The 17,941-nt window shown below is 36.0% G+C and overlaps 2 protein-coding genes across 2 annotated transcripts in view; both read left to right on the top strand.

Moving 5' to 3' along the window:
* LOC107751906 (magnesium transporter MRS2 homolog, mitochondrial-like) overlaps window positions 1–5,570 on the top strand; it is a 9,691-nt gene extending 4,121 nt beyond the window's left edge. The window contains exons 4-9 of the mRNA XM_016567678.1: window positions 1,313–1,443; window positions 2,890–3,006; window positions 3,192–3,344; window positions 4,240–4,357; window positions 4,921–5,034; window positions 5,123–5,570. Coding sequence (XP_016423164.1) covers window positions 1,313–1,443; window positions 2,890–3,006; window positions 3,192–3,344; window positions 4,240–4,357; window positions 4,921–5,034; window positions 5,123–5,191 — 702 coding nt within the window. The 3' untranslated portion in view covers window positions 5,192–5,570. The remainder of the gene's footprint in view (window positions 1–1,312; window positions 1,444–2,889; window positions 3,007–3,191; window positions 3,345–4,239; window positions 4,358–4,920; window positions 5,035–5,122) is intronic.
* Window positions 5,571–7,101: 1,531 nt separating this feature from the next.
* The window catches only part of LOC107751894 (syndecan-2-A-like), a 28,171-nt gene continuing 17,331 nt past the window's right edge, over window positions 7,102–17,941 (top strand). Inside the window, exon 1 of the mRNA XM_016567668.1 lies at window positions 7,102–7,252. Coding sequence (XP_016423154.1) covers window positions 7,193–7,252 — 60 coding nt within the window. The 5' untranslated portion in view covers window positions 7,102–7,192. The remainder of the gene's footprint in view (window positions 7,253–17,941) is intronic.

Here is a 17,941-nt window from a genome sequence, read left to right as displayed (position 1 = left end):
TTCTGATTTGCTGCTCAAAAAAACATTTATTATTATTATTATTATTATTATTATTTTGAAAGAGAATTCTTTAAAAAACATAAAAAATCTTACTGTTCAAAAACGTTTAACTGGTAGTGTAAGCCCCTGGTCTGTCCAGATGTTGTAGAATATAATGCAGTCCCATGTTGACTGCATCATCCACAGACCTGTTTGCTCGGTAGGCAAACTGCAGGGGGTCCAGCAAGGGTCCAGTGATGTCCTTCAGGTGGGCCAGCACCAGTCTTTCAGATGACTTCATGACCACAGATGCTAAAGGGGTGGTTGATTATGATTTCACTTTTTTAACTTTACCTAGTGTGTAATATTGCTGTTAGAGCATAAACAACATTTGCAAAGTTACAACGCTCAAAGTTCAATGCAAAAAGATATACTTTCTTTTAAAGGAATCACTGTTTAATGACTACAAAAAAGGTTGGTAGAGACAACAACAAGCTTCTTCCCGGGTATGTGACATCATTACATAAACCCTGCCCCCGGGAACATGCAACTACCCGTAATGGTATATAAAAAGAAGATTGACTCCTTACATATTTATATCTAGTTTAATTGTAATTCTATACACTTACAATTAGGGGCCGTTGTGTAGGAGTCTTATATTTGTTTATTGTGTTTTTGTTGAATTTAAGTATTGTATTTCATTTTTCTTAAAATATATTTCTTTATTTAAATATTTTTTATTTTTTTATTTAACATTTATTTGTGTTGATTCGAGTTTGTACTCCTTCTGTAGGTAAATGGTACCAATTCACAAGTGCACTATAAGATTAACAAAGGAGTGCAGACCAATCAGATTGTGGGAGTGAATTCTTTTTTTTTTTCCTGTATTGCGTGTATTTTGTTTTAAATAAATGACAAGAGAAACGTTAACATTGGATGGAAGCGAGTGTTCATTGAGCATGAGTAAGACAAAGCTCCTGACTGTCTCATGGACTTGTTTGCCAGAACAAAGTGACACTGAAGACTGGAGTAATGATCCTGAAAATTCAGCTTTGGGATCACATGAATAAATTACATTTTAAAATATATTAAAATAGAGGGAATAAAATTAAATAGAATACTGCAGCCTTAAGTGCATCATAAACATATTTATTACTTTGAGTTATTCATGTCTGGGGATTATATTGGGTAGTGTGGAATTGTTGTTTCATACCACAGTCTGATTTTTGTCCATGTTTTTGTTCTTGGTCTCTGCATCTACTTCATTTTTTTTCCATATGTGCAGTCATGTGTTGTTGCATGTTTATATGGGTAAGCATATGTTCTGGCACAGGTGAATGTGCTGCAGATGCGGCTCAGTGAAGTTCAGCCTCAGGTTCTGGATTGTTTGGAATCGTTGGTCGACCCAAAGCTCCTCTCTGCTGACCGCAGCAAACTCCATATGCTCCTGCTTAATAGCAAGAAGTGAGTTCATTAACTTCATTAAAAAACTGACTTTCCCCAGCCATATTGTTGTTTTTAGAACATTATGTTCCCAAATGCAAGAGTCATTTAACTACACCATTAAGAACCTAACTTTCTCATTAGCTAATCTTAGTGAAGGATCATTGTAACATAATTGGTAGGGTAATTGCTGTATGAAGCTTATCCAGAGGTTTAAAACGATTGTTTTGTTGTGTTTTTCTTGTGTTAATTAGGGACGAGTCAGGATGGTCGACTTGGCCATCTAACAGCTGTTTTTTAGTAATGTCCCCTAGTGTGTTTTTCTATTTTTCCCCCTTGTGTTTGTAGTTGTAATATTTTTTATGGTGGTGCTTTTAAGGAGCATAATTTAGAGGTGCTAGAAAGTGCATTTAACAATAAATTTCAAGTACTGTACAATTAAAAATTGCCTACTGTGAGCAATGTTCCCATTATAGTGCATAAGCCACAAGTTTCTCTTTGCTGTGAAGTCTGTCTGTGATAGTTTTGTGTAATTATTAACACAATTATAGAGCATGTCCTAGTCAACAAGTCAGTTTTGAAATATGTCGTTTTTGCCTCTACTGGTGTTAATAAAAAGTGCCTGATATCGAGCAATGCTATTATCATACTAGGGCTGCTACTAATGTTTTTCTGATGTACAGTACAGTATTGCAGTATGAAGAAATACATTTTAAGTTCTAATTAGGAAAGAATTAATTGGAATTATTTGAGTTTTTTATTATTATTAGAATGATTTATTCATTTTTTTGTAGGGGAATACATGTGCATAGAAAATCATAATAAAAAAAGCTGAAAAAAAGAGACTTTATTCTGAAGTTTTTTTTAATGCGAGCCATAATATTTTTAATAAAAAAAAAATCATCACACTTGGGTGCACTATACAAACCAGCTGAAACCTCTTTAAGTAATCATTAAAAGCACAAACCTTTTCCATTTGACTCAGGCCACATTCTGACTATTTTTGACCCTTTCAGTATGAATATATCATAAAAAATTATTTTTATTAATAATTTTTTTAAATTCAGATTATTACATAATAATATTAAAATAAGAAATTACTATTGTAATGATAAAACAAACAAACAAAAGAACATTATTTTAAAATGGTATTTCATTCAGCAGGCTTATAATTGCTTCTCACCACAAAAAAAAACAAAAAAAAAACATTGTCTTGGGATACCAATACATAGAGGTTTTCACTCATATAAAAAATTATGAAATTAAAAATGGTCAGGCAACCAATATATTGTGCATCCCTTTATCTGACAGATCTAGATAAGTCATCAAATTAATCCACACCTCATTATTATTAGTCTATATATGTTCTGTCTGGTAGAAAATGATTTGCAGTCAATGCAGAGCTTTAGAGTAGTATGATCTCTAATTTTCATTGGGAGTAAAACCAGTCTTTTAAACTCCCTGCAGCCTCTCAGAGCTGGAGACAGACATTAAAGTGTTTAAAGACAGTCTGCTGAAGATCCTGGATGAGGATGAACTGATAGATGAACTCTGTCTCACCAAATGGAGCGACCCGCAAGTGTTGTAGGTGTCACACCACAGAATCCAACTTCATAGCCATTAAGTTTCAAAATGCAACACATTTATATGTACACGAATATTCTTGATGTCAGTGAAGATATCTGATCATTGTTGTGTGGATCTGTTATCTGTTGGTGTGTCTGTCTTTGGACGTGGGTATGTCTGTGCATATGTTCACATGGAGCCAGTGAGGAGAGTAGTCTGGGTATAGATCACGCTGAAGAGATGGAGTTACTGCTGGAGAATTACTTCATGCAAGCAGAGGAGCTGGGAAACAAAGCCAGAGAGCTGAAAGACCTCATCGATGATTCTGAAAGCGTCATCTTCATTAACCTGGATAGGTACTGTACCGGCAGCAAACATAATGCTTTTAACTGCACTAGGGCTGAGCATTTCCAAGTACCTCATGATACAGTATTATCAAGATACTGTATATGCGTCACAATATTGCAACTGGATCATGATTGAAATTATGTAGATTTTTTATTTAACTGATATTTAATTTATATGCAGATTATACACTTAAAGGGAATAGTTAACCCACAAATGAGGAGGAAAAAGTGTCATTAAGAATCAAGTTAACTGAGAAGTTATGGGTGTTACTTTTAATTTCATCTATTATTTACAGTTTATTTTTAAGGCAAGACATTTCAGGTAAAACTATTGTTTTATTTAATGTTCTGGTTAATTATGAGAGTTTGGGCTATTTTGCTTGCATAGCATGTCTTCTTTTAGACTAGTGTAAAGAAGACATCCAAAATACGCATTGAAGTTTTATTTGATTACTCTTAAATCTATTTGTGTCTGTAGATTTCAGTTACAATTCATATCTTTAAAAGCCATATTTATATAGCATTTTATTCTTAAAAACATGGTGAAAAGATTTTCTGATTTATGGAATGATTAAAAAGAGAGATCCAAAATCTTGTCTGTAAAAACCATTAACATAAAATGTCAAACCAGATTTTTTTTCAAGGTTGTTTTATCCAGTGTTATGATTTCTGTTCTGGAAATGTATGAAAATTGTGTATTATTATTGGTGCATACTTAATGTAATATTTGCATATTTAAACATAGCATTTCAGAAAACTTGTAATACTACAACCTTAGCTTAATGCACTGTAAATTAATTAACTGGGGAATATAATGATATCAATTAATGAAAACTAATAGTAAAAAAATTAAGTAAAATTTGACCCTATTCACCAGTGATGTGTTGCCTTAAATTGTCTTTAGCCACCGTAATGTCATGATGCGACTGAACCTCCAGCTCACCATGGGAACCTTCTCGCTCTCTTTATTTGGTCTGATGGGTGTGGCTTTTGGAATGAATTTGGAATCTTCCTTTGAAGAGGTTGGTACCATTTTACTACAGTTTACTGTTTTATTACTGTGTACCGTTTTACTTCAGTGTTATAGCCAGCATTGTGTACAGTGTTATCGGCAGTGTTCGAACTATACCGTGGACTTTGGGGGAGCCCACTTGTTTTTTTGTTTTTTTTTTATAAGGGGGGGTGGGGGCTACAGAAGAATACCATAATTCCTCCGTTCAGTTAGACCCAAGACATCGAGAGTCACGCAGACCTATAACAACACAGCCACAACTAATGTTGTGCGAATAACATGCCTTACCTTAACACAGAGCCGACCACAGAGTCCAACGTTTATATTTTTTCTACGAATCTTTGAGTTAACATGTACTAAACATGGAGTGGAATTTGCACCGCAGCGCCCCCACACCAAAATATCACATTGTCAATATTTTTTGAGACCCCCCAAAATTTCACAAATCACGTTTTCAGGGGAGCCCATGTCTTATTAAGGGGAGCCGAGCTCCCCCATAGTTCGCACCCTGGTTATCGGTCTGTTTGAGAACATGTTGTTTATTGACCCACATTGATTTGTGTGTGTGTGTAGGACCCGCGTGTATTTTGGTTAGTGACAGGGTTCATGTTCCTGGGCAGTGGACTCATCTGGAGAAGACTTCTGTCTTTTCTGGGCCGGCATTTAGAACCCAGCTCTCCACCTCCTGTACGTAACACTCCTTCATGTTTACTATTTTTCTCTTCAACGTTATAGTGATGATTGTCTATAAAAAAACTTTTTTTTTTTTACACAGATTCCCCCTGTATGGAGGAAAAACCAAATTGGCACCTTAAAAGCAACAGACATAAAAACCTGGAATTAGATGATAGGGTGACTGCTGCTTTTTCAATATTTTTTTTTCCATCCTTCTCTGTATCTCTGACTTTTATGCATACTGTATTTTCCAGTATCATGTGCCGCACACCTCAGCCTAACTTAAAATTACATTTATCTATTCAGGTATATCATGTAGACATTTTTATTTTATTATGTGATATTTGTCTTGAGGTTTTGGAATAATCTCTGTATTTATTGTTGCGAATACCATTAACATAATGAAATACATCAGATAGCTTTTATTGACTGTAAAGTGTGTGTGACATTTTCAAAGACAAAATGATCTGCCACTAACTCAGTTTCCCTGGTTACCCTTTAAAAAACACGTTTGTGAATACATAACTTTGATAAAACATTAATTTGTTGTGGGCTCTTTATTTTAGGCATCTAGAATAAAAAAAATAGATGTTTTTGAGTTCTAATTCACATGTGTATACATTATTTAAACTTTGAGTTCTTATTCAAATGCTTTGAACCTCTATTTGCATGAAGTGCTCTATTAATGAAGCGTATAATGCATTATTTAAAGTGTGCTTGTACTTCACTCATATCAGGACTGAACAGCAGGGGGAGACAACCCCCCACTACACCAGTTCCTTCCACACTTCATTATTTTTATTCCCCAAAATATTCACACAGATAGGTTGTATATCTCAGAAGACAACATTACAAACATCATCTTGCTAATTAAAAATGTTTAAGCATTCCAAAAATAACATGCGCCACAGAAAAAAAAAGTTGAAACGTGTTTTGACGTGTAGGGATTACACTGGCATAGAATTGACAATGACTAATCAACCACATTTTCAGTTAAAATAACAGGGCTGTTAGTGTTACTACTGTAAAAACATGACAAATATGGGATGACATTCAAACAATGCAAGGAGATTTCAAAAATCTTTTGCCAGTTTGTTCTTTCTGTTGATGACTGGTGGCTGATTACCACATTTGTGGGTTATTATAGCAACAGTTGCAACAAACAAAATAAATAAAACAATAGTAACTATGATAAATTGTACATTTTATTCGACTTTTAGCACTGCTTGAATAGGTTTGCAATTGGAATTTTGATTTACATAGTCTATGTAAAATGGTTGGTGGTAGACAGTTTATAGTTGGTGGTCCTCAACCAGGAGGTCATGGCAGCAAATGTGAAGATTATTGAACTTTACTTATAATCTAAATACTAAAAAAAAAAAAAACTGGCATAATATTTTTAAACATTTATTTATTTATTTTTATTTTATCAGATGTAGGCTACATAAGATGACAAGAGGTCCTTCTATTGTATCAGACAAAGGTGTTCTTGGAGTCAAAAAGGTTAAGCACCACTTATCTAAAGTGGTAGACCCTTCTAGACCAGCAACTAACTAGTTACCAGCTTGTCATGCCAGTCTCTCATCCTCTCATCCTCTATCCGAGCAGGCTACTGGAGAGCCGCGCTGCCTCACATGGACCCGAGACTTTAACATCGCATCAAGACTCTCAGCAGTTGTTCCCTTTTGGAAAGACAAAAGAGAAGTTAGATCAGGTGGAGCAAAACGCCAAATATCTCTTCAGGAGGATCTTGCGTATGTGTTTTAGTAAAAGAACGAAGAGAGCAGTTGGTTTGAGGAGCGCAGACGAGTGCCATCATACGAGTTCTTTGCAACAGTTTGAAGCTGTTTTTTCCTGGACCAGAAAAAAATTAGCTGCGGCTACTATTGGACCAGCTACCAACACTGACGCTCTTCTGTCTCGAAGCCAAGTAAGCTTCACACATAGACCAAATTTTGACCGGAAATTCCGTCAAAATGATGTTCGTGTACTAGGTTTTGAGACAAAACCTCTCACTGGTCCAGGTGTTCGTCAACTGTGACGCAAAAGTCCTCTCTCTCTCTCTCTCTCTCTTGTGTTTTAGTAAAAGAACGAAGAGAGCAGTTGGTTTGAGGAGCGCAGACGAGTGCCATCATACGAGTTCTTTGCAAAAGACTTCTTAAGAGGAATAATGAGGAACATTTGGATATTCCTGACACTTTCAGCAGCTGTCTGCTTGTCCAGCGACAAGGTGAGTTTGAGCAGAGTTCATGTTGTTATCTCGGCAAATTGTTGATTTACTACATTCTTACATGAAACACCGCGTAGTGTTAGTTATGATGGACATATATGTTGTGTAATGCATATTATCCTTATTTTATACATTTTAATCACTCTTAACGTAAATCGTTTGGTTCAGAAAGTGTGACAGCTTGGTCCTGGCAAGATCTGTAAAGCCCATCATGATCATATCATATAGGCCTATTAGATGCTCATCATTTTACAGGGATGCCCAAACTTCTGGAAGAATTTTTTTTTTAAGAGATCCCTGAGAAAGTTACAAAATACTTCTCAGAGGATTCACTTGAAGTTTCATGTCACTGGACCTTCCTCCTGAGACAAATTTTAGTCAACCTGACGAAACCTGATCTCCTCCTGAGACTGAGAGAACCTGAAGGTTTCTCAGCCAGTTTTTTTATGCTCTAAAAATTCACATGAGTTGACTTTTTCCACTTCTGAAATCGAAAACCACTGTGCTGTCGCAAATCAAATTCAGATTAAGACGTGAGTAAACAGTTTCAGAGCTCTGAACCGTTGAGGAGAACTCTGGGAGTTTTTGTTTTCGCAAAGAATTTCAGTTCCTCCTTATCCGAGTTTGTTCTTATCCGTAGGACTCACTGTTCTGTGTGCGAATTAGACTGCAAAGCAGCGCTGTACATCGATTCCCAATAGCAACACTGCTTTCAAAGTGCTGTCAAGCAATTTGCAGGTTGCTTCAAGACGCAGATTTGTATGTTAATCACCTTTAGCTTTCAACTGTGATGAAGCCCATCACAAAGAAGCAATATCAAGCCATCACAGTGTAATTTTACAGGACGACATTTAGAGGTTGTTAAAAGCCTTTGTGCTGTCTGTGCTGGTACCTTGTTTATTGATTTGTCGTGCAAGTGAAGCAACATGCCCTCATGTTTTCAGTACATCCTGAAATAATTTCTTTCTCTCTCATTTTAAAGCCTTGGCGATGGTTTTACAAACTCTTTGCTTTGACCGTGAGTTCAGACAAGTTGCACCATCTACAGTTTTATCAGTGCTAATCATTCATGGTGAATAAATATGCTCAAGCATATTTTAAGTATTAGCCAATCTGTTTCTAAAGGTGACATCTTAGAGTAGTATAGGAAAATGAATGCTTCACTTCAATGTGTTTTCATTGAAATGAGAAGTTAAAAGGTTGATAGGTTATTTCATGATTCTTATTAGAGGTAATGAAATTAATATGAAAACGAGTATTTAATTTTTCATTTCTTTTCATTCAATTTTGAATGTATTTCAGGTTTCAATTCCTTAACAGTGAGCATTCTCATAATGGGAAGCCTCAAGACCTCAAAGTCACAAATTGCACCAATTACCATTAAATAATCATATTTAAAAAAATCTGCCGCCTCATGTGCAAACAGCACCAGTATAATATTAAGTGACTAAGTGTTGATAATAGATTATGTGAGTGGCCTTTCTTGTTGTGCTGTTCCATAAAATAATGTCATCGTAACATGATGTAACCAAACATAAACTGAATCCATTGCCAAGACAACGTTATGACAGACCTATGACTGTGCTGATGCCTCATTCATGGCCGTAAACAGACTCCCACTCAGAACACCTGTGTGCACTTCTAGTAAAGCCAGTATCTGAACAATATTTGTGTGCTGACAGCATATACAATCATGGGCAGAGGAAGTCGTGAAACAGGGATCTTGTCAAACAGCGTGTGTGTGTGTGTGTGTGTAAACCATAACAGAATGGAATCTAATGAAGTCTGATCTGAATTTCTGAGCCCCTCAATTAGCTTAGCAAATGGAACATTTTTGTGGGGTAGGAAAAGCAGACGGCTGTGAGTTTTGCATTGGATTGAGAGAAAAAGTCTCTCTCTCTCTCTCAATTCAATTTCAATTCAATTCAATTCAAAATTGCTTTATTGGCATGACTGTAAATGATACAATATTTCCAAAGCTTAGTATACATGTACAAAAAGATACAAAATAATAATATAATAACAATAATAATAATTAAATGAACATCACAGTAATAGAATGGAATATTATAACATCTTAGAAGTATTAAACTGTAACAAATTATAACGTGTGAACATTTGATACCACTCTCTCTCTCTCTCTCTCTCTCTCTCTCTATCTCTAGCTATCTATCTATCTATCTATCTGTCCAGCCTTGTTTATGCAGTAGTGAATCCTGCAACAGGCAAACATTACAGTGAAAAGAATACATAGCTTGGGGAAGGACAAGTGAGAAAACAGAGAGAGAGAGAGAGGGGGGAAACTTTGTGCAGAGGTGGTGGGCTGAGTGGTCTGATAGTGTGAATAACACGTAGCAGTTAAACCCCACAGTGCAAACTACTAAAGAACCCTTAATTAACCTAAGAGAGTTCAGTTTAGAGTTTACACCAGCATTCTGGCCTCTTTAAATTAGGCTAATTTTAATTATAGTCAATTTACTTCACTTTTAATGTTAATTATAGCGTATATGAATATATGAATAGGTTACCAGTGCAAAAGCTGTAATAATTGCACTTTTTGGAACGTTATTCTGTCACAATGTCATGATATATTAATGTACAAGCCAAAAGAGCGTTATAGGAAATGTGCCAACAGTCCAAGTGCTGTTTATCCATACTGAAGACCAATTTAGCATCTGAAAAGAGCAGCGTGTCTGCCAGAGGCATGTGGTATTCTCATCTGTTGTGGGTGTGCTTTCAGAAACACATCTGTATTTACTGTGTACAGACTTTTTTTTGTGTAGGAGAAATGTAACGCTGGGTAAATTTGCTGTCTGTTGTGCAGCCAAAGACAGAACAGTTAGCATGTTTTGCTCGAACTTTCCCCATGGCATTAGAGCTGGCACACCGTTGTTGCCTGTGAAATCAAAATGATGGCGCCGTGAGTGGAAGTTTACAGATTAAGGGGAGGTAATATTATAATGAGTTCCCTTTGCCACGTCACCAAGGGAGCGAAATCAGATGCATTCGTTTTTTCAGATGCTTGCAGAAAAAGGCTTACCAAAACAAAGTTACTGGGTTAACCTATTTCACGTTTCCTTGGTTGGTAGATGCACCGGGGACCTGATTATAGCACATAAAACCTGGAAAAGTCCGATTTTCATGATATGTCACCTTTAAGGCCATACGGTTTTAAGAATTACGCTTGTATCAGCAGCAATGAGGCAATGGAACGCCTGTCAGCTGGTCCAGATGAAGGTGAATGTTTTTTGTGCCTGTATTTGTCAGAGCTCATCTGATAAAAACAGGGAGGATATTGTCCTGAAGTGATTAATGGTCCCATAGGTGTTTCTCTCCATGGCATGCCAGTGAGTTGACATAGCAGAGCCTGCATACCGCAGACAGATTAGGCCACTGTCTGCAGTACTTTAGAGGAATGCGTCGACGTGAGAGTCCCCAGCCCTGCGTAAATCCCATAGATGGATGTGCTTCTTTTGTCCAGAATGCAGAAACATCCATGCCAGATGTTTTATGCACAAGATGCAGATGTTCCTGTGCTCTCTCTGTGGGAGTAGCTTGTGTTTCGGGAAATACTAGCGGCGAAAGCCGTAAACAGAGGAAGTGTGAGAACAGCTGGGTTATGGGGTATTTAGCTATTTGCTCATGCATCCCTCTGTGTACTTTTTGTGCTAAATTCAATTATGTAATCAAAACTTATGTGTAATTGTGATATGTCAATGGCAAATAAATGGGGAAATCTTTAAAAAAGTTTGCGCAGAAATAAAATATACTTGTGTACATGTTGGATTGTAATTCATTAATTTTTTTTTTATTATTTATACTCTCTCTCTCTCTCTCTCTCTATATATATATATAATGTACATATGACATTATTAATTAGTAGTTTATTATAATTACAGTATATAAGTATATTATAAACACAAACTTATTAATTCATAAATATTATTACGTTTTTGGGGAGTTGGACTACGCATGACATGATATCTGATATTTTAAGAGGCTTATTAACTATAACACAAAAAATTCCAATTACCCAAAAGACCCTGAAAGACAAACTGTGTTTGTTTTTTTAAAGCTTAATGATCAGATACGCACTGCATAGCAAACGATGCATCATCAATTTATAACAGCTGTTAAGGACTGTTAATGTGCATATTATCATATATTTCAAGCTATGTTTGGAAATCTCTCATCTGCACAGAGGATTCTTTAAAATCTGCCTCCTTTAGATTGCCAGCAACATCCTTAATGAGCATCACTGTGAAAAAAACATGAAACATTTGCAACCCGTTTCTCCTGTGTTATGTCGTTTTCTAAGTGAAATTGCATATTCAATAAATTTTTTTTGGGTTTTTTGATTTGATTCTGAAAGATGGACATTCCATAGCAGAAAGGAACATTTGTGCATTTGCTCAAACAAAGCCAAAACATCTATTTGGTTATAGGTAAGCATTATCAAATGGTATATGCGACCAGGTGATGTCAGCGGTAAAGGAAAGTTGTTTCAGAGGAGAAGCAAGTTGTTACATTTTGATAAAAGATTATAAAAACAAAAGTTCACAAAGGTCACAATAAGACCATGAACCTGCATTAAGAAAGCAAATATGTGACCCTGGACCACAAAACCCTTTACTTAATATCCTAATGATTTTTGGCCTAAAAGAAAAATCGATAATGTTGACCCATACAATGATTTTTTTGGCTATTGCTAAAAATATTCCCAAGCGACTTAAGACTGGTTTTGTGGTCCAGGGTCACATATGGTCAGTTTTGGCTTCATTGTGTTTTAGACCTTTTCTTTTTTGAGCATCATTCACCTGGAGACATTTTAACATGTCAAATCCACATAGTGAGAATCTGATCACACATAATTTCAGCCTCTGTAAGACTGGTTTTGTGGTCCAGGGTCACATATGGTCTGTTTTGGCTTCATTGTGTTTTAGACCTTTTCTTTTTTTGAGCATCATTCATCTGGAGACATTTTAACATGTCAAATCCACATAGTGAGAATCTGATCACACATAATTTCAGCCTCTTAAGGAACTTTGGGAAATATTTAACATATGGTACAACCACAGAGTAAGTCTAAAATTGGTAGACCATAGGCCTCTAGGTTCTGTGATGTTTCGCAATCACTTTTTTGCCTTTAGATTTGTTTTGGTGAACCTTATTTAGCTGACGGAGGGCATGACCACGCAAAGATACCCTAGATAGTGAGGCTTTCATGTGGCCGATCAGAGTTTAAGCTGACATATCATATCATAGTGCATGACCTGATTTCATTTTTTTCCCTCCACCTATCTCTCACTTCCTCACCCTCCCTCTTTCCCTCCTCACTCTACTTTTATCTACCAAAGCAAAGCGTGTTTGGAGTTTGAGGCATATTTTTAGAAACAAGCTTCTTTGCTTGGCCAAGCGTTTGACGTTTTATACTGTATTTCATTTTTATGTGAAGTGATGAATTTTTCAAGTTTGTCTGTATTTTTCAAGTTTGTCTGTATTCTTTTGAGATTTCCATAGCATATTACCCAAAGAACCAGCAGATTGTTTCTTACAGAAGTCATTAGTTGTTAAAAAATAAATAAAATCATAAATACCTGCGGGCGATCAAGTGTACACTTGGGACTAGAGTAAAACTAATAATCAGTCCCCTATTTTTGTTTGTTTTCTACAGAAAACTTCTATATGTAATTTCCTGTTATGTTCCTAAATCTTCTAGCCCAAAGATTCCTTTTTTTGGGAGATATTACTTTCCCCTTTTAGATTTATTGGAATGCGGAAAACAGTTTACAGTCTGCAAGATTCATGAAAGATCGTCTTGATACTGACTGTGTGACTGATTTTTTGGAATAGCACAGAGAAAAGTCCACGAAAGACTTCACCAAAGTCTGCTCAGTTTTTAGAAGTAAGCAGTAAATTTGAGGCTGGTTATCCTTCCAGAGGGAGATGGTTTGGCTGGCCTCCAGCAGCACAGATGGAGGAACGCTGCTCAAAATGAGAGAGGCTCATGGCTCAGATTTGTCTTTTTTGAAGGTGCTGATCAACTCAACTGCATGATGTCAAGCCGTGTTGTTGCACCAAGTGCATTTTTTTTCAGTAAAATGTTACATTATTTTACATTTATTCAGTCCTTTAAGAAACACAAAATGAGAAGTGCAATGACGATGAATTTTAAAAGTTTCTTAAAAATTATCTTTAATGTGGACACTCTTTTTGTCTTTGACCCCACAACATCTGATCTTATAACTGATTTATACCCTTCTGTCTGATTTAAGTCGCTGTATCAGTTCTCAGATTTCATTGTCCACTCATGTGAATGGATTTACTGTATGTGAGAGCTCAGGTGTGTTATGTGCTGTAAATCAGTGGTCTGAATAACCAGGTGTGCACTTCATGACCCAATGGGTTACCTGAGCTCCCCAGAGGACTGTCAAATAAGAACCCACATGAGCCCCAGGTGTGCACTGACACAATGGGACATACTGTGTGGAGAAATGGGAAAACGAGGTATGTGGTTTTAAGTTACTGAAAGACAGTATGCCATGACTTTTTAAAGGTCGTTAAAACGTACAGCCAGGCAACAACTTTATGGTGCTTCACATGATATTTATGATGTTTTGTAAATTAATTGCAAGTTGAATAGACTGATTAGTGGTTAGTCCAGCGCTCAGTAAAATCACTTTAATTCAGTTTACGTTCATTGAAGAGAACTCTGGAAATCCAATGACTTTGGAATTCAGAGATGCCTTCGGGAAATGTCTTAAAATCGCTTCATTGTATTTGCATGCTGCGAGAAGTTAATGTCACTTTAAAACTGAACATAGACCAGGTCATGAGCTCTTAGTCCTTTGGAAAGACCCTGGACCATTCTCATATTCCTACAGTATATCTTTATGACAGTATGTGTGTGTTTTCACAAGTTCTCCAGATGCAGAAGACCTCACATGCTGTTTAACGGTCATTTTTTCCCTTTCTTCATTATAACTCCGCAGTCTAGAACAATATAGAGGTATAAACTCATGCCATGTCGAGCTCATGCCACTTTCCACTAACAGAGTAAAGTTTGAGGTTCCATTACATTTTTAAAGCATTAGAGGCACAAATTCAAGGATTATTATTGTGATAACTACTAGACACACTGCACCAGTTATAAGTTTGGGGTTGGTAAGATTTTTGAAAGTTTGAATGCATTTATTTGTTCAAAAAGTAAAAACAGTAATATTGTGAAATATTATTACAATTTAAAATAACAGTTTTCTGTTTAATATACTTTAAAATGTAATTTATTCCTGTGATGGCAAAGCAGCTGTTACTTCAGTCTTCAGTGTCACATGATTCTTCAAAAATCATTTTATATGCTTATTTGGGTGCTGCTTAATACTTCTGTGGAAACCATTATACTTTTTTTCAAGATTCTTTGAAGAATAGAAAGTTCAAAAAACAGCATTTCTTTGAAATAGAAATCTTTCGTAGAATCATAAATGTCTTTACTATCTCTTTTGATCAATTTTAATCAAATACATCTTTGCTTAATAAAATATAAAGTTCTTAAAATACTGATCCCAAACCTATAAACAGTAGTATATGTTAGATAAACTATTATCTAATGTAAAATTAAGCAATATCAACAATTATCAACAATTTCCAATCTCCAAAATTTCAATATCTCTGTGTCCGTTTAAAATGGTGATTTTGGTCTGTCCCATGCCAGAGGTCTTTACTGTCTTAGCTTAACCGACAGTCATGCAATGACATAATCTATTAAACTGACATTGAAAACAAAACAAAACAATACAAAAATATATATATATATTCAGCAATCTCCCACATTTTGCATGCAACCTTGTTTTTGCGTTCATTTTCCACCATTGCAGTGAAAACATTTCTGCATGTGTTGTAGTGTTGACTTCATCCATCAAGCTCAACCATTCAACCCTGTTAACCAAGTTTGATTATAAGACAAAAAATAAGTGTAATCTAATTATACCCATTCAGTCAGTTTGTATTTGTTAAAGGGGTCATATGGCGTTGCTAAAAAGAACATTATTTTGTGTATTTGGTGTAATGCAATGTGTTTATGCGGTTTAAGGTTCAAAAAACATTATTTTCCACATACTGTACATTATTGTTTCTCCTCTATGCCCCGCCTTTCTGAAATGCGTCGATTTTTACAAAGCTCATCGTTCTGAAAAGCGAGGTATGCTCTGATTGGCCAGCTATCCAGTGCGTTGTGATTGGCTGAATGCCTCAAGCGTGTGACGGAAATGTTATGCCCCTTACCATACTGTGATGCCGTGTCCCGGCGCGACGAGACAAAACCAATAAAACCCATTATAAACAAGGCATTTGTTGCATCCAGTGGGGACATAATTACTGATTATAATTACTTCAAATTACAACTCTCGGAGGGATTGGCATGGTAATGAACATGACAATGTTCATTTGGTCTTGGTGGAATAGATCTGCTACGCTGCTGCTGCTGCTGCTGCTGCGGCAGAGCAAGTACCGAGACTTGATACTGCCAATACATCCACAACATGCTGCTGTAAGCATGTAAGAAATACTGCTGCTTAGGGCTGCACGATAAATCGAAATAAACGAGGCGTTTTAGGAGGGCATGGACGAGTCTTAACTTTTATAAAGAATATCTCTTTGGGTTTGAGACTTTAGTCTTTGCAACTTTAGGGATCTTATCTATTCACGAGCAGCTTGTAACACTCCAAAGAGAAAGGAAAACTTGAAATCGCATCATATGACCCCTTTAATTAGTTTTGATACTTATTTAATTCTCATTACTAAAAATAATTACTCATTACTGAAAATAAAACTACTCGTATATTATTTAGTTTGGCCAGGAGGTTTCAGAGGTTAAGAACCTCCGTTACCTGACCATTTTTTGAAAAATAAAAACAAGACCTTATTTTAAATTTTTCCATCCTGTTTCGTGTACCCTCTCTTTTTCCCTTTGCCTCCTTTGCTTTCTTCCCCGCTCCATCTATCTTTCTCCTGCAAACCTTCACTCCATCCCTTCATTTCTCTCGTTCTGTTTGCTTCTCTCCTTTTTCCCCATCCACTCCCGACAGCACCTGTATTTGTGAAGGCATTTTAGGAATACCAGACATGCCTGTGGTCTGAATGGACGGTATTCATCCTGGTTCCCACTTTCCATACAGCTTATTCTGGACAGCTATGGCAACCTGGTGAATGCTGTTGTGTATGTGCAGTGAAGTGTGAGTGTTTTCAGTCTGTAAGTTTAAATCTCTGCAGCTGGCCAGGCGTTATATCATCTGTGCATTTAGAGCTCAGCCGGTTGGGGTTAATGTCACGGCCACAGCTGTGTTCTCACACTGTCCAGTAGACCTGATCATTACCGGAGCTCTGGAGGCCTGACATATGCACGCTGGCCACAAATCACCCAGTCAATCTTCAGAGTTGACAGCTACAGTAGTGTGAACCACAAGGTTTTAGTCCATGAAACACACTAGCTATGTGTGGTTTAATTTAAAAGAACTTTAGACCACATGTCATACATGCAAATAGCAAAAAAAGTTTACATTATGGCATGATGTTCAATGTGAAAAAGAAGTGTGCTTAATTGTATTGAATGTGCATTTTCAGATAATATAATATTAATATAATATTAATGAAATAAAGGGCCACTTTAAGAATACTTTTAAAAAGTGCACTTTGTAACAATGTCAAATTAAGAATTTTACTTTTAATAATCAGTTTTATCTTAATTTTTTAACCGGAGCTTATACTACGCCTACGTCTTACGTCATCCGCTGTAACGCCACTTTCTCATGAATAGAGATTACTGTTTCTAAAGTTTTAAATATGTAAATTTTTCTTAGAAAAAACACATCAATTCACTTCAGGAGGCCTTTATTAACCCCCTGGAGCCGTGTGGGACACTTTTTATGATGGATGGATCTGCTTTATTGGACTATTGAAAAATAACACCCATTCACTGCCGTTATAAATCTTGGGAGAGCAAGGACATTTTTTAAATAACTCTGATTGGATTTGTCTGAAAGAAGAAAGTCATATACACCTAGGATGGCTTGACGGTGAGTAAATCATGGGGTAATTTCCATTTTTGGGTGAACTATCCCTTTAAATATATTCTTTTAAAGTATATTATTTCTATAATGAGGAATCTTTTTTTTAAAGTATGTTAAAGTGTACTTCTTTTCACAAGGTGTACTTTTTTTGTCGTAACTTGTTTGCCTTTGTTCATTTTGTAAATTTGAATATAATAAAGTCTAAATGTAATAACATGACTGTTCTTTGTCTTTTCACTGTTCATTAGCCTTTCAGCCAGTTATCATTTATTCGCCACAGAGAAACATTAAAACGAGTTTTTTTCCCTTTCCATTTCAAGGTGTTTTTCTCCTTTAATTTGGTGTCTTTTATATGCGTGTTGTTAAAGTTATTTTTGTCTATGCACACATGAGCAGACAGAAAAACATCTGTAGCTTTCAACACATTCAGCTCATTAGCCAATAGTCATTACACAGTGTCCTACTGTTTGCTCTTGTTTTTTCTTCTTCTCTTCTTTCATATTTTTTCTTCTTCTGTAAAATTGATTCATATTCATTTCTAAACTCAATACAAAATTGAATGACTCAGATGTCTCTATTGAATGTCTTGTGCTTTAGTATCATCTTGTAGTTTGAATGTGACATT

Source organism: Sinocyclocheilus rhinocerous, unplaced genomic scaffold (genome assembly GCF_001515625.1).
Source record: "Sinocyclocheilus rhinocerous isolate Xijiao unplaced genomic scaffold, SAMN03320098_v1.1 scaffold752, whole genome shotgun sequence".
Taxonomy (NCBI): domain Eukaryota; kingdom Metazoa; phylum Chordata; class Actinopteri; order Cypriniformes; family Cyprinidae; genus Sinocyclocheilus; species Sinocyclocheilus rhinocerous.
Note: the sequence above shows the minus strand (reverse complement) of the source record. Positions and strands in the feature narration are given on the sequence as shown.